At 33.8% G+C, this 26,077-nt stretch overlaps 1 protein-coding gene across 6 annotated transcripts in view; it reads right to left on the reverse strand.

The window, feature by feature from the left end:
• LOC117330532 (dynein heavy chain 3, axonemal-like) overlaps positions 1-26,077 on the reverse strand; it is a 141,117-nt gene that overhangs the window by 111,489 nt on the left and 3,551 nt on the right. For all 6 annotated transcript variants that reach the window (XM_033888915.1, XM_033888911.1, XM_033888913.1 and 3 more), the window contains exon 3: positions 706-874. In XM_033888915.1, coding sequence (XP_033744806.1) covers positions 706-874 — 169 coding nt within the window. The remainder of the gene's footprint in view (positions 1-705; positions 875-26,077) is intronic.

A 26,077-nucleotide genomic window follows, 5' to 3' on the forward strand; every position in this document is an offset into this window, starting at 1 on the left:
ACTATTGGTTGTATCTTAGTATTATCCTATTGAAATTTATTCGAAAAGAAAATTTTTACTTAAAGTAAACATATATCTATATATAGGATATAACTTATTGGTGTTTGCTTTGGAGTAAACTAATGATCTCGACACGTCAATACAGCGTCATTAAGGGACCGCTGACCGATAGTCGGTAGATTAATGGAGCCAAATGTTTGATAACCTTGAAATCATTTAAACTCCCAATATACACGAGTGATCAAAACAATTCATCAACTTCTGACAAATCGTAACATTGGATGTTTTTCAAAGCTTCAATAAGACATCAATAACAATTCTCCAGGTCAACCTGTGACAAATCATAAACATTGGATGTTTTTCAAAACTTCAATAAAACATCAATAACAATTCTCCAGGTCAACCTGTGACAAATCGTAAACATTGGATGTTTTTCAAAGCTTCAATAAAACGTCAATAACAATTCTCCGGGTCAACCTGTGACAAATCGTAAACATTGGATGTTTCTCAAAACTTCAATAAAAACATCAATAACAATTCTCCAGGTCAACCTGTGATAATATAAGTTTTCAGACTATGAATTAACCGCAAGTTTTAATTTTGGATCATTTGTCTACAATAGTTAAAATGTTGTAAACTGAACGACTTCTACACTATGGTCACTAATTAAGAGTAGTCAACATTTAAACAAAGAAAGATACTTACCGAACTTTGTTGTCTCATAGATAAATGAGGTCGTGAGATGCCGCGCATCCGGACTGTAATTGTTACCGATTGAGTCGCTAACTTTTCGGAAGTGTTTTTTCTCCTTTATCGGAGCCGCTTGTGTGTAAGATCCTCGTTCTAATATTTTTGGCTTTTCACTATAAGCAGGCTGAAAAAAAATAATGATTTTATAAAGACTTTTTTATTATTGTCATACACATATATATTATATTCCTGTTCCAGATGAACCGCTGCAGACATGGGTGGGCTTATTACCAGTCATGGGTTTATCATAGGTAAATATGGTAGACCAGAAGGTACATCATAACAACACCACCAGACTTCCACCCCCAGGAAAGTAACTCTCATACAGTATAATCTGTGTACACATAAACTGGGGATTAAAGTCGGAGATTTTGAAGATTGCAGCTAAAATGAATAAAATTATCATAATGAATGATTGAAATCAGCTCAACAGCATTAGCTCTACATTAGTTTAATAGACAAATATGACAAATATTTGAAATAGACAAGTTTGATGAATTTCAATATAAGTTTTAAACTGATGAAAGAATGTACTGTTAGCATACACTAATGACCTCAACAACATAACCTTATAATGTACCCAAGATAGCAAAGGTCATGTATTGAAAAGAGGGGCACCTGTCATAATTCAAATGAATTTCATTTCAACCTTATTAATAATATACATGGGTAAACTATTTAAATCATTTTAGCTGGACAATTTGTCATAGTGGACACTTCTGCCATTAAACCCCATGACCATAGTATTAAAAAGGACAGTGCTGGATTTCTTATACGATCAATTGGTGATCCACAAGGGGGCACTACAGTAGATAACATTATATATAAACACAATCTATATCAAGTAAAATTTTAATATGACGTATGTATACAATTTTAAAATCCTAATAACAAGCTGTTCTGTATTATTACAAAGCCTGGTCATGTCCCCAACTACAACATACTGTGTTGTCTTTGCACTTGGAGCTTTTAAGTTTTATTATTGCTTAAGCAATCCGACCTTTGATCTTGTAGTGACCTTTACACTGTACACTGGTCATGAGAGGGAAGACATGCCAAACTATAGGACATACTGTAAAGACGTGACATATCATACAATGAAAATGACAATGGATGGACAGAGAGACAGAGGGACGAATGGACAGGCGGACAAACACAGTACAGTCGAACCTGTCTATAAAGGACACCTAAGGGACAAGACAAAAGTGTCCTTTATAGAGAGGTGTCCTTTATATAGAGGATCAACGAGTTATGTCCCTTATAAACGAAGAAACAAACCAAAGTCTGTTTATAGTACACTATATGTCTCCTGATTTATTATATTTAAACACTTAAACAAATGAATAAAAGACAAATAATTAAAGATAAATGCTTAATTAATTTTCAATCATTCATCTGACACAAAAATTGAAGTTGATATTTTTAATAATTTATATTAAGCCTATAGTTTTTAAACCAATCTTCACAATATCATACTATACTGAATATCTATTCAGACAAATACTCAACATAGTCAAAAACAATTTTCATTAATCCTCAATATTTTGGAAAATAAATATGTTTGAAATATCTTTTCTATTACAACATTAACTCTTTATAAATGAAAGTGCATTTTCCTCTGATAATTATAATCCCTAAGCATTTATTTTGAGACATATTTTCTGAAATCCATGTAGGGATTTAATTAATAAATACCGTTTTCTGGTTCAGTAAATTAGTATAGTGTATACAAAGACACTCGGAACTCTTCGGCTGTTCTTAATAGGTTACGTAGTCATATTCCGAGGAGTTCCGAGTGTGAGAAAATGGCGGCTGACAACCATGTGCCTGTCATGCCCTGTCAGATTTGCATACGGTGGATTTTGTAAGTAAAACAATTATGACAGACATAACTATTGCTTTGTCCCTCTTTTGTTGGTCTTGATAATGATTTAATTACCCCCTGACCATTCTTGTTGTCTAGGCTATGGTTGAATGGCTAAGCTTAGCTGTCACCGATTGAGTAAACAAACACCTCTGCCGATGGCGATCGGTCACTCTCTTGTAATTACTGCCCATTGTTACAGCAACTTACAGGTAACAGGACAATTAGTGACTGATGAAGTGGCTTCCTAAGTTAGCATTGCTGCCAGGGGAGTTGAGTAATTAAGGATTTGCTTGTTATTTAGAAACGTTTTACACACAAATATCAACACGGCTATGGTTTCACGTGTCCGTTATAAGGAATTTTTAACAACTTTACGGACAAAAATAAGTGTCCGCTGTCCGCATTAGGAAGGTGTCCGTTATATACATGATATTTATATAGTGATTTTCATTGGGGATTCCTGGAAGTGTCCGTTATGGACAGGTGTCCGTTATATAAGGGTGTCCGCTATTACAAGTTTGACTGTACATCCCTATGGTTACCGATTCCACCAGTAGGTGGCTAATTACTAGAGCAAATATTTCATACAAATAAACAAAGAAGCTTATGTTGAGCAATCCACAGTCACTGATCTCCAAACAAACATCAGTGTAACATTTGAACAAAGGGCTGTAACTTGGTTAAACAGATATCTTTCAACAAAACGATACTTGGTGAATGATGAAAAAAGGGCTATAACTCTGTAAATAGTGATTGTGGTACAAAATCCGTATGCAGTCTCCAATATTCTGCTTTCCAGGAGGTACATGTATATCAAAGTTAGAAATTGAAGGTGACAGAGTCTTAGATTATGGACACATGACTAAAGAAACATTCAAGTGTAAATCTAATCTGTTCAGCTGGTAGTGGAAATTTAGGGGACACACAGGTGGGCAGAAAGAAGGAGGGGCTAACAGATATTGTATTGTCCCTTAAATATGCTTTATTTTTTGACAGTTGATTAATTCCTAAGTATTGATCTTATATTGGCCTTCAATTACATCTGACAAATGTAAAATTAATTCTTCAAATGAAATCCAACAAACCTCTCTTCAATTCAGATGATGCAAATCAATTAGACAAAAATTTAAATTCCAATCACCTCTACATGAAAAAGGATCTTAAATCTTAAAATCTTATTCATCAATAATTGTCATGACTGTCAGAATTTAAAATCTTCTGTTAATCTGTTTTTCATTTTGAGTTTAAAAGACATACACCTAAAGCTAGTTTTAAATTTCACTTCATGTGTGTAATTCAGTAAGTGTGATATATATATATATATTTCATTTCAACATATTTTATTGATAATCAAATGGATTGAACATCAGGCTAAGCCTATATTAAAGTTCTCTCCATAAATTATTACATTTATTTCAAATAATTAGTATTTGGTTATTAGTCAAGAATGGAAATTACAGTATATATATATAGAAAGAGTATTTGTGAATATATAACGATAATCTTATGTATTTTCTTATAATAATAATTTTGAAATTATTGTTAAATATTTATGAGAACTCGTTTACTATGCAGGAGAGAGACAAGTGCCTGATCAACAACAGAGTTTCTGACTATAATGTATATATATATATAAACAAAATCCATGGTTACACAACTACTAATGATAAATACTTATCTATAAATACCACAGTAAAAATCAAGTCTCAATGAATAAAGTTACTTTAAACCACAAACCTTTTGAAACTCAATTGAATACTTTCATCATAATCTCAAATGACAGTTTGAGAAGTTGGAATTGAATATTAACAAAAGGCAATTGAATTTCATTCATAGTTATACACACCCCCAAGTGAAATAGTTCGCACACAACCATGTATCATTACCTATCGACCCCAATACCACTGACACTTTTCTGTACAGCGTTTCTATAATTATCTCTAAGTGGGTACTGTACAATAGGACTACATGCTCGGAGGGGCAAGCAAATCAGAAAACCTGCGGGAGATAATGACCAGGTCTTTTCTTGAAAAGAAATTAGGCAACAGCTTTAGCAAAGACTTGATCTCGTTAAATATTTAAGTTTTGGTTTTTAGCGTACAACATTACTTTTCTAACTCTTGGCTCTACATTATGTATAACATACACATGTAAATTACCATTCTTGTTTCTTTACGTACATACAGACAGATCAGAAGTTTTTACCGTATAATACTGAGCTATCAATACAAAACAAACATTAGATAGATCGTAGAAATCATGGTCATAGAAATGTTTCCAGTGACAATTGATATATGGTTATGATCAAACAAGCAAAGTTTTTGTCAAACTTTATAAGGATTATAGAACCTATATATATCTAGCATTTCATATTAAAGGCTATTCTTACATTACCAAATTTATCTTGTAATAAGCCCAGGAATCTATTACACAAAACCTTTCACTCAAAGTTAGGCCTATCAAGCTCTGACTCAGGGCTTATTATACTCAGACTCAAGTTAGAGGGCTGGGCTTATTGCAGGACAAACTCCGATTCAAATTAAAGGCTGGGCTTATTGCAGGACAAACTCTGATTCAAATTAAAGGCTGGGCTTATTGCAGGACAAACTCTGATTCAAATTTGAGGACAGACTTATTGCGGGACAAACTCGGATTCAAATTAGAGGCTTGGCCTATTGCAGGACAAACTCTGATTCAAATAAGAGGCTTGGCCTATTGCAGGACAAACTCGGATTCAAATTAGAGGCTTGGCCTATTGCAGGACAAACTCGGATTCAAATAAGAGGCTTGGCCTATTGCAGAACAAAAATCTTAACCAAATTAGAGGGTGGGCATTTTGCAGGACAAAACTCCAACTCAAAGTAGGTGGTTGTCTTATTGCAGGACATAACTCCAACTCAAAGTAGGTGGTTGTCTTATTGCAGGATAAAGAAATAGCCTTTGTTATCATTTTGAATGAACTACAGTAGCTTCTAGATGTAGGTACAATTATGGACTTATTATGGGTGATGGAGACATTTTAAAATTGCTAATTTTTTTTTAAGTGAACAAACAAAGACCTTCTGGGAATATTTTAAAATAAACAAACTTAAGAAATATAAAAAAAACATAGCCAAATAGGTAAAGATTTCCATCACAAAATGAGATTCCATTAGGTATACTAATGAAATATATTTGTGTACAACCAGAATTTCTATAACTGCATGATTTACTTTGAGTCATAACTCTTTCCAATTGGTTTGAAAAGATTTCAGTACAGAAAAGGTCAGGTTAACTTAATCAATGGTCTGTAGAAAATATAATTAACTACTTATGAATAATCTATATTCTTTGCATGACTGGTCCTAATGCCCTGAACTGACAAAATATAGGCCTGCATTGTGTAGCACTTGGCCAAACAAGTCAAAGATTTGTTAGCTTAATCAATCAATTAAGGTAACATATAATTTCACAATTATATTTTTCCCACAAATATTTCTTATATGTTCATATTTCTCATCTTCAAATATCAATTTATGAAATGTTAAATCGCTATGTTATCTAAGTTATCAATTTTAATTCTGAATATTGAAATAATATTTTTATATGAATTTTTTGTGTTGACCAGTAAGCTAACTGGGCGGTAACAATATTGCCCTATTATGCTTTATTTGAAGCCGTACTATAGGAGATTTTCCACTCAATGAATCCCAACGATTTCATTAACTACATATGCATGTTAGTGATGTATAACTTTCAGATATGGTTGATCAAGAATATATTGTCCAGACAAAGTCAGTTTGACTTTCAGACAAGGTTCGTTGAGAATATATTGTTTAGACAATGCCATGTCAATAATTCTAATGACTTGTAGATGTTACACTAGACAAGATTTATTGTCTAAGAGCAAACTTAATCAGAATCTACAGTGAAACTATGAGCTAGGGTCGTTTTGTGGCAGGCTTCCTTGTAGCAGCTGGTGGTTACCTCACCGAACATTACATGGGAAGCCTAAATGTTATTCAGAGCAGAAGAAAGTGTCTTTCCCAAGGACACAAACACAACAGATGGTCCGTGATCTCAGTGTCCCTCAGAGGTCCAAATTTAAAACCTCAACAAGTCAACAAGAAATATCTTTAAAAAAGATAAACGGCATATTTTTAATGCTGGTGGTTATAATGCAAAACTGCTGGTGAAATAAATTAACGAAATAATTAGTAATGCGCAGTTTCAGCACAGATAACAAAATTGTATCAGTTTGAATCATTTTTTGTGATAATAAGACTGCATTTCAATCAGGAATATGATTCTATTAATGTGTCATTTGAATAGATACATCCACTTATTCAGCTTGCATTCAATCTTAATTTTGTTTCGTCTCTAACTGCATATCTGCATTTTGCATTTACCGCTACATTGACCAATCACATACTTCATCTTGACCAGTAACGCCACCTGTCGCGTCATATCCGGGGCCAAAAGAAAATTATACGGCTATGCCAAAAAAATTCTTGCTTACCCACTCAACATTAAAGAGGGTTGTGTATTTACCTCTTAGCTGTTCAGATTATCAATATGTACATTTTCGTAAAAAGAAAAAAATATTGCAATAAATTAAACTGAGATTGACCAGACTTTAATTCAATTGAATCCATTACAGACATTAAACGATTCTAACTATTTCAGTATTGTTAGCCTTGCAATTGTATACAAACGGAAAATGACACACACACCCAGTATTCTAGATTGTCTGAACATCATTGAGTTATGAAATAAATCAAAATGCTTAGCAACACCAAAATAAAAACATTAAAAGTTCACTTGTTCATAAAATTCCTCTATCAAAAACGGTAAACTTCATAGATATACTATCGAGATGTAAGTAAACACAGGTAAATAAACTTGTAGATATACAACTTTCCCTTGATTTATATTAGCATGCATGTGTATATCAAACCTGAACAACACTATAACTGTTATTCCATGTCATTAAATTCAAATCACACAAACATATAATAGCCATTTATTCCTCCGACTGTCGATCACGTCTGTACACATTGGTATACATCCACACATATAACCCTATATATAATGTTACTTTCCTTTTCATGAATCACACATAAGGTTTCAAACTCTCTTAAGGATATCAGCTGCCTTAGAACATTATACCTGTGTAATATATTCAAGTTATCTCCCTTAAAATCATTTCATTATCTCCCTTAAAATCATTTCAGTCAGCATTTTAAAATTTTCTGATTTTATAAAAAAAAGGGGGGGGGGGAGAGGGGGGGGGACTACAGGGGAAATGTTATGTTGGCTTTATGTTTGTTGTTCAATCCTTTGATATTACAAAGTGTGTGATATTTTTAAGCAAACATTATTGAAACAGATAAATAAATGTCAATAAGAAAAAATCTAGATAAAACTTTAAGTATAACATTTTTTAGAAAATCAAGAAAATGAATTAATAGGTAATTCTAAATTTCTCTTAGCACGGTCATAAAAGTAGGTAATTTTGTCATCAAATAGTTTTCAATTTAAATGTTAAATGAATTAAAATATCAAAGCAAGTAATATTTCAACTGAATCTTAACTGTTCCCAGACATGCAAATTCCTTCAGACCAGTTAAGTTATTAAGATAACTATGATCGACTTGATAAAAAAAAAAAATTAAATGATGCAATCTTATTAGACGGATGTCTGGTCACATTACAGATTTGATTACCGCTACATACTTAATACAACCGTCGCTATATAGACTCGCTATCGATATAGGGGGGAAATCATACTTAATACAACCGTCGCTATATAGACTCGCTATCGATATAGGGGGAAAATCCTTTATATCTATGACAAACATTTAAAACCATTCTAACCATTAATAACATTAATTTTTAAACTCATTTAAGATGTTTGCTGATAGATGACATTTAAAATGCAATCTGCAAATAAAATACACATAATTCAGAATCTAGCTGTGACATATCTGCTTATAGCCAGACTTTGCCACAAATACTAAATAAATTTCAAAGAAGATATATTTTACATATATTCATTGCCTTTCCCAACTGTTGTCATTCCTAAACTTAAATTAAGTATTTGATACATTTAGTTCTATAAGAAATCAATGAGGTATACAATTTGTACATAACTTCCTGATTGTAGTGAATTATCCAATTATAGCACTCCTATTAAAAACCTGTCCTAAACAAGTAATACATGTTATCCACATACAACTTCAATGTTTCGTCAGGAGGTGTCATAACAACCTACCACATATAACTTTAATTAGTTACAATATATATCTTTGAACAATTCGTACCGATTTCTTTTCTAGATAAGATATTTTCGTATAAACTCTGGGCCCTGTATGCCAATTTAAGTAAACAAGAAAGTGGGCATTATACAGGTACTTATAATAGGTAAAATCTGCATAACTATATATTGAACAAGTATTATGGAATGTGTAGGTGGCTTAACAGGGTCTTAGTGAAGAGAAGCGTGATTAATCAGTTTAATACATGGGCATTTAAGGACAGCTGAGAGAAAGGAACCATTTCATATCCAAATTAATTTTGAATAAAAAAATTATCCTTTATTGATATGGAGTCTGATTGGCATGTATCGCTCACCTGCTACTTAAACAACTTGATGGATGACCTAAATCATTTAGGTAGATGTTTTTATAGCCTCTTCATTAAAATCATAACAGTAGGTTAAGTTTATTCATACTCATTGCTAATTTAAATGCTTTTGTCTTGGGTCTCTAATGCTTATTCAGTCAATTAATGATGAAACATATTTGATCTCTGTGACCTTTAAAGTAGGTCGAGGTCTTTCATTTGAACAAACTTGACAGACCTTCATCCTGCCATACTACTGGCCCAATATCTTGACCCTTGACCTCTTGGTTATTGAGAAGAAGTTGTTTGAAAACTTTAACACATGTGACACCTGTGAGCTTGAAAAATAGCTAGGTCAAGATCATTCATATGAACAAACTTGGTAGTTCTTTATCCCAACTTCAAGCTACTGGCTGCATATTATGACCAGTGGGCCTCTTGGTTATTGATAAGTTATCTAAAGATTTAAACACAGTCTACCCCTGTGACCTTGAATGTATGTCAAAGAGATTCATTTGAATAAAATTAGTCGTCCTTTATCTCAGCATCTTATTGAAAAAATGTCTTGATCCTGGGCCTCTTGGCAATTCGGAAAGAGAAATAGAAGCTATCTAACATTTGACACTCCTGACCTTGAAAGTAGGTAAAGGTAATTCATTTGAATAACCTTGGCAGCCCTCTACTAATAGCTAAACCCTGGGCCTCTTGGTGATTGAGAAGCAGTCATTAAAAAAACCCATTAAAACATTTGACCAATATGACCTTGAAAGTATGTCAAGGTTGTTCATTTGAACAAACCTGCCTTTTATTCCAGCATGCTACTGGCCCAATATGATTACCCTGGGCTTCTTGGTTACTGAGAAGTTGTTTAAATGGAGATATGATGACGGACAGAGAGACAGAGAGATGAGGACGCTACATCACACCCTTTGTCCAGTTGATCTTATAACTGCATGCCTTAACACAAAACTATTGCTCTTTAGTAAGATTCTGAACAAATTTCATTGTACTGTACTAAGTATGTGTTGGGCCCCTGAGCTTATTGCAGGGTTAATATGGTAAACACAAGCGCCAACTAATGCCATATGAAGCAGGAAAGATAGACAAAATGATCTATATTTGATATGATAGGGTAAATCACTGTTTAACCAAAATATACAGATGACAAGGTTGTCAGACAGAAAGACAGAGACAGAGAGAAATAGACAGCACCACATGTCTTCTCCACTACAATACAGGACATTATAATGTTTAAAGCTCAGTAAGTATGAGAGCCTAGAGTTGTGTGTTCTCTACAAATATTTTAAAGTTGTATTTTTGATAGCAAATAATGCAGTACATCACGTATCATAATAGACATACACTCACACTTCACTAACTTGATTATAATGTATCTTCCTTAGACAATAGGCTATAACCTTATTCTAGCATTCATTCAAAGATGCATGTCAAGCAGAAAGCAAAGCTAGATCAGTTCCTTCCGTGAATAGAACATTCAACATGAAAACAAAAGCAAGGTAATTTACCTTTACTTTTAGGCAATAGGAAACAAAAGATCAGAAAGGACAGAATATCCTGAAGACAAATTGAAACCAAGAAGATTTGGAGGCCGATAGTTTAACAAGTTTGTGTTAAGATCAATGCTGTTGTGTGATATTAAGTGGCATTATATTCAATGGAAAGCAAATCCTCCCTGGAGGAAGAGCTGGGACGTATTCTGACCCTTTAGAGGGACAATCGCGATACTCTGTGGGAGAGTGTGGAGTTGTAATGGAAATATTGTGTGATATCACGTACAAACAGTTTATTCTAGTAATCTCCAGGTTTGTTTGGAGTTTCTATAATCAGTCAACAGTGATGTAATATGTACTTATGGATAATACTTATATAACACGTATCACCCAGTGGTGCACCTGTCTAACTGAGTAACTACGCCGGCTGGTAAATACACCATCCTAGAGGCAACATGGCTCAGGTGGAGAGTTTACCTTTACAAATTCCTCATATATATATCTCTCAAGTACAGCTAAGCTGTCATATACGTAAAGTCATTTCAGTAATTTTCTTATTGGAAACATAAATGCGTTGATTCGCGTCATGTATATACTTTATGGTCCCTCGAGACATTAACAATCATGGTTTGCTAGGATACCAACCTTCTCTGGTACGACTCCAACACAAAGCATGCAAGAAATGATGAAAGAAATGTTTAATTTATTGTTTCAAATACAATAAACTTTAAATGGCTCTAAAGTCAGAGTGTCTGTACATGATCAATTTACGAATTCTAACTTTTAAATCATGTCTTTAAAGTAGAGATATATGTACCTCTAATTTTGTTTCATTTAAAATGATGGACGTTCAATAATAATCGGTACATGTTGCATAAAGTGAAAGTGGGCAATAATTCTTCAAAACTTGCGAGACAATTCTACATTGAGAATAAGTCAAATATGTACTTGAGATGAAGTCTAATTCGGTCATAAAAAATTTTTCCACTAAGAATATTAATGGAACCATTAGTATTTTAGGTAAATTTGAACGATTAAACAGTCAGGTCAATTATGATCTTTGGTGATACCAAATCAAATTATCAGATGTCACCGAGTCAATTTTTAAATTATGGTTGTTTTATGCAATAACCCACTCATTTCAAGTCCCCTTCACGTGTGATGCAAAGAGGGCTTGCCATGTTCATTGTTGAGGTGGGGCTTATTTGCAGGCATTCAAATTAGTCCTATCAGTCTTTCGTTTTTTGTCTGATCCATATGTGTAAATACTACAAGAGGACTTATAATTATTTGTGACTTATTTTCCTTGTGAATGCTGAATCACACCAAATACTTATCAAGTTGGATCAACTCTGACAGATTATACAAGGATGATTTTGCACATATTCTCCAAATACCATAACTTTTCCTGTCAAAGTTGTGTCAAGTGTTAAAAAAAGGAATCCTCAATATCTAATTGGGTATAAATAATTTATATATAAAATATATAATAATATGGCATATGATGATATAATATATATTTCATACAAGAGCACCCTGACCATTGAACTTCAGATATGAATAGACTTATACTTTCTCTAGTTTTCCGTTATTTCCTCTCTTCCTCTTAATCACTTGATAACATTGGAAACCTGTATATGAAATCTAAGAAAGATTTAAGAAGAACTTTCTGAAAATGTATCATTAAAGTTTTCAACCTTCAAAATCCATGATGGCCACCTGTGGGCCATTTTGTTTTCCCAATCAGACCTGAAATTTAATGGGCACAACGTTTACTAGGGACCAAGGGGAACCTACAATAGTGAAGTAAGAGAAATATCCATCCAGTACTTCTCAAGAAATAGTGATAACACAACTTCAACTGTAAAAATCATTTTCCCCATTACGTAGCAGGGTTAAGCTATTTAGAGAGATCGTGAAATACGTTAATAGAGAAGGAAACATGATGAACCTTAAAAACTTCAGCTGTCGGAGATTAATATATTCCATGTATATTGGACCTTGAACAAACTAAATACCGACATGTATGATCATGAAAGGAAAGTGTCAGCATTATCTATAGATAAATTATGTAAAAAATTTAGTGTCCTCTAGTACCTGATTTTGATTTGATTAAACATTATCCCACAGTCGTAACGGAGTATTGTATAAACAAAATTTAGCATTTAACTCAAAACACTTGAATTCAAACCACAATAAACACTGAAATTGGATACTTTAGTTTGATATCAAAAAAATGTCTAGGAATTTTAATAAACATTCCAGTGGAATATAAATTAGAATTAAACGTTGGTCCTTATTCGGACTAATAGGATTTAAAAAATAATTGAAATGCTAGACATTTTCATATCTAGTTCCTCATCTGATCAAAGACAGATTATGTAAATTTACAAACACACTCGGATATCCACCAACATTCTAAGTTAAATTTACAAACACACTGACATCCACCAACAATTCTAAGTAAAGTTTCATCTGCTGGTAAAAAAGATCAACTGGAAATGACACAATGATAAATGTATTGGACACTTAATTGTTCGAAACTTTTTGTTTTAACAAAGAATCCGGACTAATGACGGTAGATAATAGAGAAACAAGAAACAATAACCGGATACTAATGAAGGTAGATAATAGAGAAACAAGAAACAATAACCGGATACTAATGAAGGTAGATAATAGAGAAACAAGAAACAATAACCGGATACTAATGAAGGTAGATAATAGAGAAACAAGAAACAATAACCGGATACTAATGAAGGTAGATAATAGAGAAACAAGAAACAATAACTGGATACTAATGACGGTAGATAATAGAGAAACAAGAAACAATAACCGGATACTAATGAAGGTAGATAATAGAGAAACAAGAAACAATAACCGGATACTAATGAAGGTAGATAATAGAGAAACAAGAAACAATAACCGGATACTAATGAAGGTAGATAATAGAGAAACAAGAAACAATAACCGGATACTAATGAAGGTAGATAATAGAGAAACAAGAAACAATAACCGGATACTAATGAAGGTAGATAATAGAGAAACAAGAAACAATAACCAGATACTATTGAAGGTAGATAATAGAGAAACAAGAAACAATAACCGGATACTAATGAAGGTAGATAATAGAGAAACAAGAAACAATAACCGGATACTAATGAAGGTAGATAATAGAGAAACAAGAAACAATAACTGGATACTAATGAAGGTAGATAATAGAGAAACAAGAAACAATAACCGGATACTAATGAAGGTTGATAATAGAGAAACAAGAAACAATAACCGGATACTAATGAAGGTAGATAATAGAGAAACAAGAAACAATAACCAGATACTAATGAAGGTAGATAATAGAGAAACAAGAAACAATAACCAGATACTAATGAAGGTAGATAATAGAGAAACAAGAAACAATAAGACGAGTTCAGGGATAGTTATAAACACACAGGTGAATATCACCTTTAGAACAGAACAATGACAAATGTCAATGAGATCAAACCTACCCCATATGTAGCAATACATGTAGTCATATAGACTAGAAACACATACTGTGTATACGTAGTTATTTACCATCTACAAACTGTATTTTAAATACAATTAGTTATAATTATAAATATAAAGTGTAAGCCAAATAATGAATATAAAACTGCATCATAAAGAATAAGAGTATTTTAAAATTTCATTATCTGAAATTTGATTACCACAGGTTGTTGTAAAAAAAGTTAATTTCTTTCATTTTTGCTATATAATATATTTGTAGGAAATTCTAAGGCATAAAAATGCAAAACAATTTCTTCTTTATTCTATACATGCAGTCCTGAAACAAATCTATCTTAATATTGATAAAAACTAATAATAAAATTCAGCTGGATTGAATTTCAATTATTACATATCTTGTACTTCAAGAGTAGCAGTGTTTAGTTTAATACAATACTCGGTTTTTATCAGAAGAAACTGTGTTCTTATTATAGTATTATTCAGTAATAAGCACAGGGTACAAACACATAACTTTGAAAGTAGAGGACAGGGTTATTGCTGGACATATGATCAAATAGTCTTTTCAATCCAATAGCAATAGTATGGGTGGGCTTAATTATTACTAGGCATGGGATCATAGCCAGTTAAACATGGTAAAATAAATACCACAAGAGTATGTATATCTATCGGGCACGGGTGTAGTTATTGCCTTTTAAAACTCCATTAACACATAACATACATAGATTAGATTATACAAACTGGTGAAAAGTTGGTCAAGTCTGTCACAATGATTTAACATGAACTGACCATGAAATATACATTTGTCATTACTAATATATACAAACTTTAAGTCACCGACCAAAAGATATATATAAACTTATTAACCTTCTTACAGGATCATAATGTATTGGACTTAACCTATATACAATGTGAGAATATCAACGATTATAGAACCAATATATAGGGATTAAGGGATTATCATATATATATATATATAGGTATCCACACACCTGAGACTTTCTTTGAAAAGTCGCAGTAAGTTTTGTCAATATTGAGTAAGAGATCGCAATAACCACTACTGAACACCACTGTAGGCAGCTCAATATGTATTTGTCTTAAAGCAAAGAAAACTTCAACAGACCAACAATTTCATCCATGTATTATGCTTTAAGAAAGTGTTGTTAAGAAGCTTTGTTAAATAATCTAGCATAAGCCAAATTGTTCCACAATAGCATGCTTCCTGTTCCAATACTTGAGTATTTATACCAGTAAATCCTTCATTTTCCTAGGGTGGTTTGGCTCCTTTTTCCTTATTCCCTCTAAACTTTAAATCTACTTACCTAATTTTCATTGACCTCTCCTTCTCTGCCCTTGACCTACCCCCCCCCCCCCCCCCCCCTTCTGCTAACAACTCTGACTTTTATATCCCCCCTTCCCTTGACAACTCCCTTCTCATAACTCACCTTGACCTGTATATTCCCTGCCCTTGACCTCTCCCTTCTCCTAAATCACCTTGACCTGTATATTCCGTCCTTGACCTCTCTCTCCTCCTAACTCACCTTGACTTGTATATTCCCTGCCCTTGACCTCTCCCTTCTCCTAACTCACCTTGACCTGTATATTCCCTGCCCTTGACCTCTCCCTTCTCCTAAATCACCTTGACCTGTATATTCCGTCCTTGACCTCTCTCTCCTCATAACTCACCTTGACTTCTATATTCCCTGCCCTTGACCTCTCTCTCCTCATAACTCACCTTGACTTGTATATTCCCTGCCCTTGACCTCTCTCTCCTCGACTTGTATATTCCCTGCCCTTGACCTCTCTCTCCTCCTAACTCACCTTGACTTGTATATTCCCTGCCCTTGACCTCTCTCTCCTCCTAACTCACCTTGACCTGTATATCCCCTGTCCTTGACCTCTCCCTTTGCCTAACATCAGTATCCCTGGACCTGTATTTATGTATCTGCTGTCCTTGATCTGTCCTCTTCTCCTAATTCCCTTTGACCTTTGTATGCCACTGTCCTTGACCTTTCCCTTATCTTTACTCCCCTTGACCTAGCTAATCATCTCCCTTTCTACATGTTGTTGTTTTTTTCAAATTTGAAAAAGATTGCTGTAAAATTTTGACTGATAAATGTTTCGCAAATTCAAGAAGTTAATAATGGATCTATATTATACACAGACAGATTTATCCAAATTTTTACTTCATATTGTACATCATAATAAAAATAGAACTTCCACATTTCTCTTTTATGATAACCAATTCTATATTATAACAAGCCAGAGTTTCAACATCAATAGCCAAAACAATCAAATATAGAAATGCAAAAATATTAAATCTGAAACACATAACAATTATATTTCTGAGATATCAGAATCAAACAGGGCTGCTATGTAAATTACTGGGACATCAAAGACACAGTTGCATGCTAGCATGAAGCTCGGCCATCTCTGACTAGGGTGGAACGGAGAAGATAGACATGGAATATTTAATATTAATATGCTACTTCTATACAATCAATGATCTGTGTTTGTCAACAGGAAGACATAATTTTTCAGTGTTGTTGTCTTGCATTAATTTTTCAATAATGTAATTTTGGTTTGGAAAAATAGATAAAATGAAATTCATGTTCAGAGGTTTGACATGAAGGATGAAACTACTGTTTTAATATCATTACTGCCAAATTAACTGTGCACCAAATAAATACAGAATCTCAATTTTCAATTATATCTAACTTTATAAAACAAGCTCAAGATAGTTTCATAAAATTCAGATGGGAATTAATTTGGGATTCTTTTTATATCATAGTTGTAAATGTGTGACATCATGTCCCTTACCTGGAAAAGATGTCAAGATTGATGTCAATCATGTTAAATATCAAATGTTTATGGGATAATGTATAATACTCACTAAGTATTTCACCTTAAAGCACCTGCCCCTATAAGCATCCCCCACCTTTTTCAGGAAAAGGGGATGGGTGTGCTTATTACAATATCTGAAGTTCCTTACCTCACAGATCTTCCAATATAATATTCTGTCTTTATCAAAGACTTTACATTGTTTTCCCTACATAATGTATGTAAATGAAAAAGGAAAGTTGCTATATATTTTTTCAACAGATTTTTCAAAGAAATGTTTCTCCATACATGGTTTCATTAAGCACAAACCTTTTGTGTTTTTGAAAGAGAACAGTGCATTTATCAGGTCAAATATGGTATGTTAGTCATTTCTTATTTTTGAGTTATTTTCAAGACACAATCTATAGCACAAGACACATAAAAGCTTGTGTGTAGGAGGTCCTATATGGTGTTATTGTTGTCTACATCTTAAGCCTTCAAGAAAATCATCTAGGGAAATCATCAATGACATTACAGAGAAACAGAATTGAAAACAAGGAATATCATGGTTTTTTTTCCGTCAATTACCTGATACTGGTACCAAATATATGTAGCAATATTATCTTTTGTATTTACCAAAACTTCTAACATGCATTAAGATTCAGCAAATGCCTTAAACCTTTAATTTTGATCATTTAAATACAGGTACAATAAAGCAGACTTCCACAAAAAATATTAATGGAATGATGTGCACTGATTATTGAGTATTGAGTATGCAAAAACAAACCAATGCTCCTAAAGTATTGAATTCTGGTACTACAATCTTCTGAGGATGTATACGTACAATAAAGATGTTCACTAGAGATTATCGTAAACATGAAATCAAATCAAACCGCATCACCTTGTGTTTATTCTATACCACCAGGTTACAACTGCCTATGTAACTATCATCAACAAATCCTTCATTTGTACAGCCCAATAACCTTTTTATTTAAATTTTTTTAATAATAAAAAAAAATAGATTTTTTTTGGGTTTTTAAAAAGGGGGATTTTTTTTCCGGGATTTTATGAGTTTTTGTTTTTTTGCCCCCAAATTTTTATTTTTTTGATTTACACAGGTGAATATCACCTTTAGAACAGAACAATGACAATTGTCAATGAGATCAAACATACCCCATATGTAGCAATAAATGTAGTCATATAGCTATAGACTAGAAACACATACTGTGTATACGTAGTTATTTACCAACTACAAGCTGTATTTTAAATACAATTTTTGTTATAAATATACAGTGTAAGCCAAATAATGAATATAAAACTGCATCATAAAGAATAAGAGTATTTTAAAATTTCATTACTTGAAATTTGATTACCACAGGTTGTTGTAAAGAAAAGTTAATTTCTTTCATTTTTGCTATATAATATATTTGTAGGAAATTCTAAGGCATAAAAATGCAAAACAATTTCTTCTTTATTCTATACATGCAGTCCTGAAACAAATCTATCTTAATATTGATAAAAACTATTATCCCATAACCACGCTTGTTTCACAACTGATATGCATGGCACGTGATAAAATTCGTAGCAGTGTGTTATTGTTTTTGTTTACACACCGCAGTGTGTAACCACTTTCTAAGCATCCGATTGGTCATTTGTGACCTCCAACGAATCTGATTGGCTAACCTCTGGCCTTTGATCACGGACTATTTTTACTACTCTCACTTATCTTCTCTTTTTTTTGCCGTCTGTCTTCAAAAGATCAGCATGGACACGTTTAATCCGAAGGGTTCTGATGTTAAAGCTGCCTTGTCTACATAGTAAGATCGTCAGAAAATTCGGACTAGGACACGTTTTGTGGATTTTTTGGTGCTCAACATTAGCATATTAAACTAGATGAGAGGGGTCCCCGGGTGTCCTCATGGAAATGTCGATTAATCTGGGGTTTGAGTCGTACGAAATATAATTTGATGATGGTAAAATAGACGACGGAGGCGAGATATTGCATCGGTTATAGGCCTACAAGTAGCGAATTAAAACTGACCCCCCCCCCCCCCCCCTTGATTCTAGATATGCAGCGGATCCTGATAGCAATGAATGCAATTATCAAAACAATGAACAAATGTAATACAAAATGGTTATATCGCTGTCTCTAAATCGTAGTCATTTGAATGAAATGGTCGCACCATCTAACGTAACTGTTTGGCAGCTTCCCTTTTAGTTGGGTGTCATTCGGTACGGAACAGAAAAAAAATCAACGAAAAAACACAAGTTTTTTTATCATTCCACTTACCTTTATTACGAATATATTTATCCCAAACACAAAAATTTAAAAATCATCTTCAAACATTTGTCTCATGTCAGTAAACTGACGAGATTTCGTGTAAACACACTGACAAACGTAAACTACATAACTGTTAGGCTTGCTCAACACTCAAGCTCGGTTTCCGAAATATTTGTTGAAATGCACGATGTCTTGAATGAATAAATCTCAGAATGAGCATTTAACATCACAATAACCAGTAATAGCATACCTACGAAATTCAGGAAAGGACCGATAATTGAATCTGACATGATTAGTCTAATATTCAGCGGTGACGTTCGACTTCGCGATATCGATGACGGTGTCGTCTTCGAATATTTCGAGCGGAGTTATTTAAACAAGTTACCTATTAATAAATTACACAGATACAAGGACTTTCAAACTTATATTTCGTTTTGTAAAATAATATCATTTACAAATATAGTACAGAAGATATGAGTCGTGCATCTAAAATAGATGATAAGCTTTCGTTCATAATGAACTATATTTTGTCCCGTAGTGATTTGGTTCACGGAATTTAGTTGCTACGTTGGGAGAATTTGAACTTGACATGCGTACATTTGTAAGTAAAGAAGTTATATGATAAACAAGTTCCCCTACTCGTGACGATTGTTTATCATTTTTATCCAACTCTCGTTAGTTAATTTTCTAATTTTGAAAAGACACTCGCTAAAGCTCGTGTCTTTTCAAAATTAGAAAATTAACTAACTCGAGTTGTATAAAAATGATAAACAATCTCCACTCGTTGGGGAACCTCTATATAATAAAATTCAGCTGGATTGAATTTCAATTATTACACATCTTGTACTTCAAGAGTAGCAGTGTTTAGTTTAATACATTAACCTTTTAAAATATGTATACTGGGTTTTAAAATCATCAGAAGAAACTGTGTTCTTATTATAGTATTATTCAGTAATAAGGACAGGGTACAAACACATAACTTTGAAAGTAGGGGACAGGGTTATTGCTGGACATATGATCAAATAGTCTTTTCAATCGAATAGCAATAGTATGGGTGGGCTTAATTATTACTAGGCATGGGATCATAGCCAGTTAAACATGGTAAAATAAATACCACAAAAGTATGTATATCTATCGGGCACGGGTGTAGTTATTGCCTTTTAAAACTCCATTAACACATAACATACATAGATTAGATTATACAAACTGGTGAAAAGTTGGTCAAGTCTGTCACAATGATTTAACATGAACTGACCATGAAATATACATTTGTCATTACTAATATATACAAACTTTAAGTCACCGACCAAAAGATATATATAAACTTATTAACCTTCTTATAGGATCATAATGTATTGGACTTAACCTATATACAATGTGAGAATATCAACGATTATAGAACCAATCTATAGGGATTAAGGGATTATCATATATATATATATATATATAGGTATCCACACACCTGAGACTTTCTTTGAAAAGTCGCAGTAAGTTTTGTCAATATTGAGTAAGAGATCGCAATAACCACTACTGAACACCACTGTAGGCAGCTCAATATGTATTTGTCTTAAAGCAAAGAAAACTTCAACAGTCCAACAATTTCATCCATGTATTATGCTTTAAGAAAGTGTTGTTAAGAAGCTTTGTTAAATAATCTAGTATAAGCCAAATTGTTCCACAATAGCATGCTTCCTGTTCCAATACTTGAGTATTTATACCAGTAAATCCTTCATTTTCCTAGGGTGGTCTGGCTCCTTTTTCCTTACTCCCTCTAAACTTTAAATCTACTCTTACCTAATTTTCATTGACCTCTCCTTCTCTGCCCTTGACCTACCCCCTCCCCCCTTCTGCTAACAACTCTGACTTTATATCCCCCTTCCCTTGACAACTCCCTTCTCATAACTCACCTTGACCTGTATATTCCCTGTCCTTGACCTCTCCCTCCTCCTAACTCACCTTGACTTCATTATCTTCCTGCCCTTGACCTCTCCCTTCTCCTAGCTCACCTTGACCTGTATATTCCCTGCCCTTGACCCCTCCCTTCTCCTTAATCACCTTGACCTGTATATTCCATCCTTGACCTCTCCCTCCTCCTAACTCACATTGACTTGTATATTCCCTGCCCTTGACCTCTCTCTCCTCCTAACTCACCTTGACCTGTATATTCCCTGCCCTTGACCTCTCCCTTCTCCTAACTCACCTTGACCTGTATATTCCCTGCCCTTGACCTCTCCCTTCTCCTAAATCACCTTGACCTGTATATTCCGTCCTTGACCTCTCTCTCCTCCTAACTCACCATGACTTGTAAATTCCCTGCCCTTGACCTCTCTCTCCTCCTAACTCACCTTGACTTGTATATTCCCTGCCCTTGACCTCTCCCTTCTCCTAACTCACCTTGACCTGTATATACCCTGTCCTTGACCTCTCCCTTTGCCTAACATCAGTATCCCTGGACCTGTATATCCCCTGTCCTTGACCTCTCCCTTTGCCTAACATCAGTATCCCTGGACCTGTATTTATGTATCTGCTGTCCTTGATCTGTCCTCTTCTCCTAATTCCCTTTGACCTTTGTATGCCACTGTCCTTGACCTTTCCCTTATCTTTACTCCCCTTGACCTAGCTAATCATCTCCCTTTCTACATGTTGTTGTTTTTTTCAAATTTGAAAAAGATTGTTGGAAAATTTTGACTGATAAATGTTTCGCAAATTCAAGAAGTAAATAATGGATCTATATTATACACAGACAGATTTATCCAAATTTTTACTTCATATTGTACATCGTAATAAAAATAGAACTTCCACATTTCTCTTTTATGATAACCAATTCTATATTATAACAAGCCAGAGTTTCAACATCAATAGCCAAAACAATCAAATATAGAAATGCAAAAATATTAAATCTGAAACACATAACAATTATATTTCTGAGATATCAGAATCAAACAGGGCTGCTATGTAAATTACTGGGACATCAAAGAAACAGTTGCATGCTAGCATGAAGCTCGACCATCTCTGACTAGGGTGGAACGGAGAAGATAGACATGGAATATTTAATATTAATATGCTACTTCTATACAATCAATGATCTGTGTTTGTCAACAGGAAGACATTATTTTTCATTGTTGTTGTCTTGCATTAATTTTTCAATAATGTAATTTTGGTTTGGAAAAATAGATAAAATGAAATTCATGTTCAGAGGTTTGACATGAAGGATGAAATTGCTGTTTTAATATCATTACTGCCAAATTAACTGCACACCAAATAAATACAGAATCTCAATTTTCAATTATATCTAACTTTATAAAACAAGCTCAAGATAGTTTCATAAAATTCAGATGGGAATTAATTTGGGATTCTATTTATATCATAGTTGTAAATGTGTGACATCATGTCCCTTACCTGGAAATGATGTCAAGATTGATGTCAATCATGTTAAATATCAAATGTTTATGGGACAATGTTACACTGTATAATACTCACAGTATTTCAATTTTAAAGCACCTGCACCTATAAGCATCCCCGACCCTTTTCAGGAAAATAAAATCAGAAGAGAAAATTCTCCCTAAGGAGAAATTCTCCAAGAACCAACGTCCTGCTGAGTTCAAAAATATGCTTTGTTTCATCGCTGGGTTCCAGGAGGATCCATAGTAGGTACAGAGGCCTCTTAAACAATCCAGGTAAATAATAAAATAAAAAGAAGAGAGCCAACATGTCGGCAACCAGCATTCCTTTTCAATACAACGTTTAGATACCTGGATTCAGGAGTTGGCTCTCTTCTTTTTATTTATTTCGCATGCAAATTGATATATCGTATATAAAACGTCTGAAAATCGTCAGAATTCCAGACGGTCACTTCGCCTCATCTACCGTCCTTTTGCACGAAAAGTAAAAATACTTCGGTGTTATTAAGGCGAAAATGGTTATGTAAGGCATTTTGGAGACTTCTGGTCGCTTATTTGAGAGTTATTTTCATCACGGGAACGAAAAATTGTGGTCGCTGGTCGCGTAAAGAGAGGGTCGCTTAATTGAGTTAAAATATATAGCGAAAACGCTCGGGAGGAATTGAAATGGTCGCTTAGAACAGAGGGTCGCTAAATAGAGATGGTCGTTTGGACAGATTCGACTGTACCTATGAATCTTATATACTACCTTTCTTGAACAAGCAAGATGTTGAAGTATTAAAACCTGTCTCTAGTCTTGACATACTATACCTTTTTATTAAAAAACCCTCCCTACTTTCTTATTTTGTAAACCTTTTTTTGAAAAAAAAAAGACCAAACTTGAACTTTCCTCAAGTCTAACAGTTTTTAATGACCTTGACCTTACAGTAATGTCCTGGGATTCATAATGATCAAACTAACCATCAACTTAATTTATCTCCCTGTTAAACTCAATTTCTCCCTACTTTCTTATTTTTTTAAACCTTTTTTGAAAAAAAAAGACCAAACTTGAACTTTCCTCAAGTCTAACAGTTTTAATGACCTTGACCTTACAGTAAATACAGTCAAACTTCGATGTTTCGAAGTTCAAGGGACTAACAGAAAAACTTCGAAACAGCGGGACTTCGAATTATTCATGGTTGACAATAGATCGATGTTTTCTTGATAATGACTATATCTGTTAACGTTACATGTCCTCAGTGTCTTCGTGTTGATCGTCGCCTGTCAGGCTCACATCGAAAAGTTTAGTTAATTTATACCTCAAACACAACAAAATAAAAATTCTTTTCATTAATTATACCTAAGCATTTTATTAATTAAACAAAATATGTATCGGTTACAAAACACTTATATCGCGTTTAACAGATAAAGCAAAAGAAGTACAATGCACACTTGCGTAAGTCGTTAGGCTTTTCTGCTAAAGACACGTGCGTTTACGTTATGTGCATATAAAATACGGAATGCCGTCGGTTAGAGAATGCATGATTGAATGACAAATAATCGATTTACTTGGATATTTATGTATAAGTTTGAAACGTGACACTTTGAATATGAGTGAAGCCATCGCTAATTGTTTGTATTTAAAATTGGTCCGGTTTTTTTACAGTTCCGTAAAATTTACTCACCGACCGCTGATTTCAATGGCGGCGAGATTATCAGAGACAACTACCGAAATGTTTTACCGGAGTGATTAAATGTCATGGCTTCTAAATACACCTTTTATCTATCAATTTGGTCTGATTATTAATTAACCCCATGATCGGGAGTGACAACACACGCTATCGTTATCCTTATTGTCAGTCAGGGCATTTGGGGGAGAGGTGTGAAATCTTGCCGCAGGGGTCACGACAAACACCTGTCCAGTGGTCAGTACAGGTAAATTTTTTGTTCGAATCATGAGATGTCAATTACCTATAATATCATAGCTAACGGGTCATGAAAAAAGTTTGATACATCGAAAACTTCGATTTATAAAAATTCGAATCATACATAGTTTCGTGAGTAGTGTTATATAGTGAGAAAATTCGGGACCAAGCAAAAAGTTCGATACAGCGAGAAATTCGAATCAACGAAGTTCGAATAATCGAGGTTTGACTGTATATAATGTCCTGGGATTCATAATGATCAAACTCACCATCAACTTAACCTATCTCCCTGTTAATCTCAATTATCCAGGGGGGCTGCATATAAACTGTCAGCCTCAGCACTTTGTAGTACAGTACAATATCATGGTAATGAACAAAGGTAATTGAATCTATTGTTCTAAAATCAATCCTTCAATCAAGGTTTTTCCAGCCCCATCAGACACAAACTATTGTCAGGAGGAAATCAATGGCTCAGTCTCCGGATCATATCATTTCAAAGCATCCGTCTTTCTTTCATGACATAAAGTTCTGGTAAATCCCCACAAACGACCACATGAAACACTTCATAAATACAAATAATACTCGTAACAATTGTCCTGTTGCTATCAATAAAAAGAACGAAAGAAAATAATTATTTTATCACATAGAAACACAACCAAACATCCCATGATAGAAGTTGTTAAAAGCTGTTTGAGAAACCTAAATTCTACATTATATCAAAAGAATTTATTACTCTCCTGTCATTACGATTGCAAAAATCGAAACCTTGCACCCTTGATATTCATTTACATTTTGTCACGGAACCGTCTCATTGTGGCCCAAATCTTTACAATCGATCTTGACAGAGTTTCCTGTTGTTGTGGTCCTAACAGAAGTACAGAAGGAACTACATGCTTATTAAAGTCCTGGATAGCGTAATTATCCTTCATTTACGTATTTTCCCCATTTTTATTACCGGTATTCGAAATGTCACCTGTCTCACAACAATAGCAATAAAATCTATTTAAGAACAGTAGTCATGTATTGTTGGTTTCAAAGGTAAAACAACTTCTGAATTCTGTCCATGTGGAAATATTGTTCCGACTTTTATCACGTGTGGTTTCAATTAAAGACAACAAATATGAAACATGGCTTGATATCTTATGTTAAAAGGTTAATGTTTATTGCTGGCACCGGGTAAATGTAATTTCAGGTAGTCAGCTTGTGTAAACTTATCAATAAAAACATATATGTACTGACTAATTACTTGTTTAATTTGTATACACAATGTATGGACACAAGATACGGGAAGGCGTTTCAGTACATCAAATCTGCATCTTATTTCAAATCTCTATTAAGGCCTTACGCGCATAATGCTTATTCATTATATAGAAACTTCAGAATGGGTGGGTTTTTGATTAATGTACAAATTACTCAATTGAAAACCAACTGACAGGGTTAGATCA

This window comes from Pecten maximus, chromosome 7 (genome assembly GCF_902652985.1).
Source record: "Pecten maximus chromosome 7, xPecMax1.1, whole genome shotgun sequence".
Classification (NCBI taxonomy): Eukaryota; Metazoa; Mollusca; class Bivalvia; order Pectinida; family Pectinidae; genus Pecten; species Pecten maximus.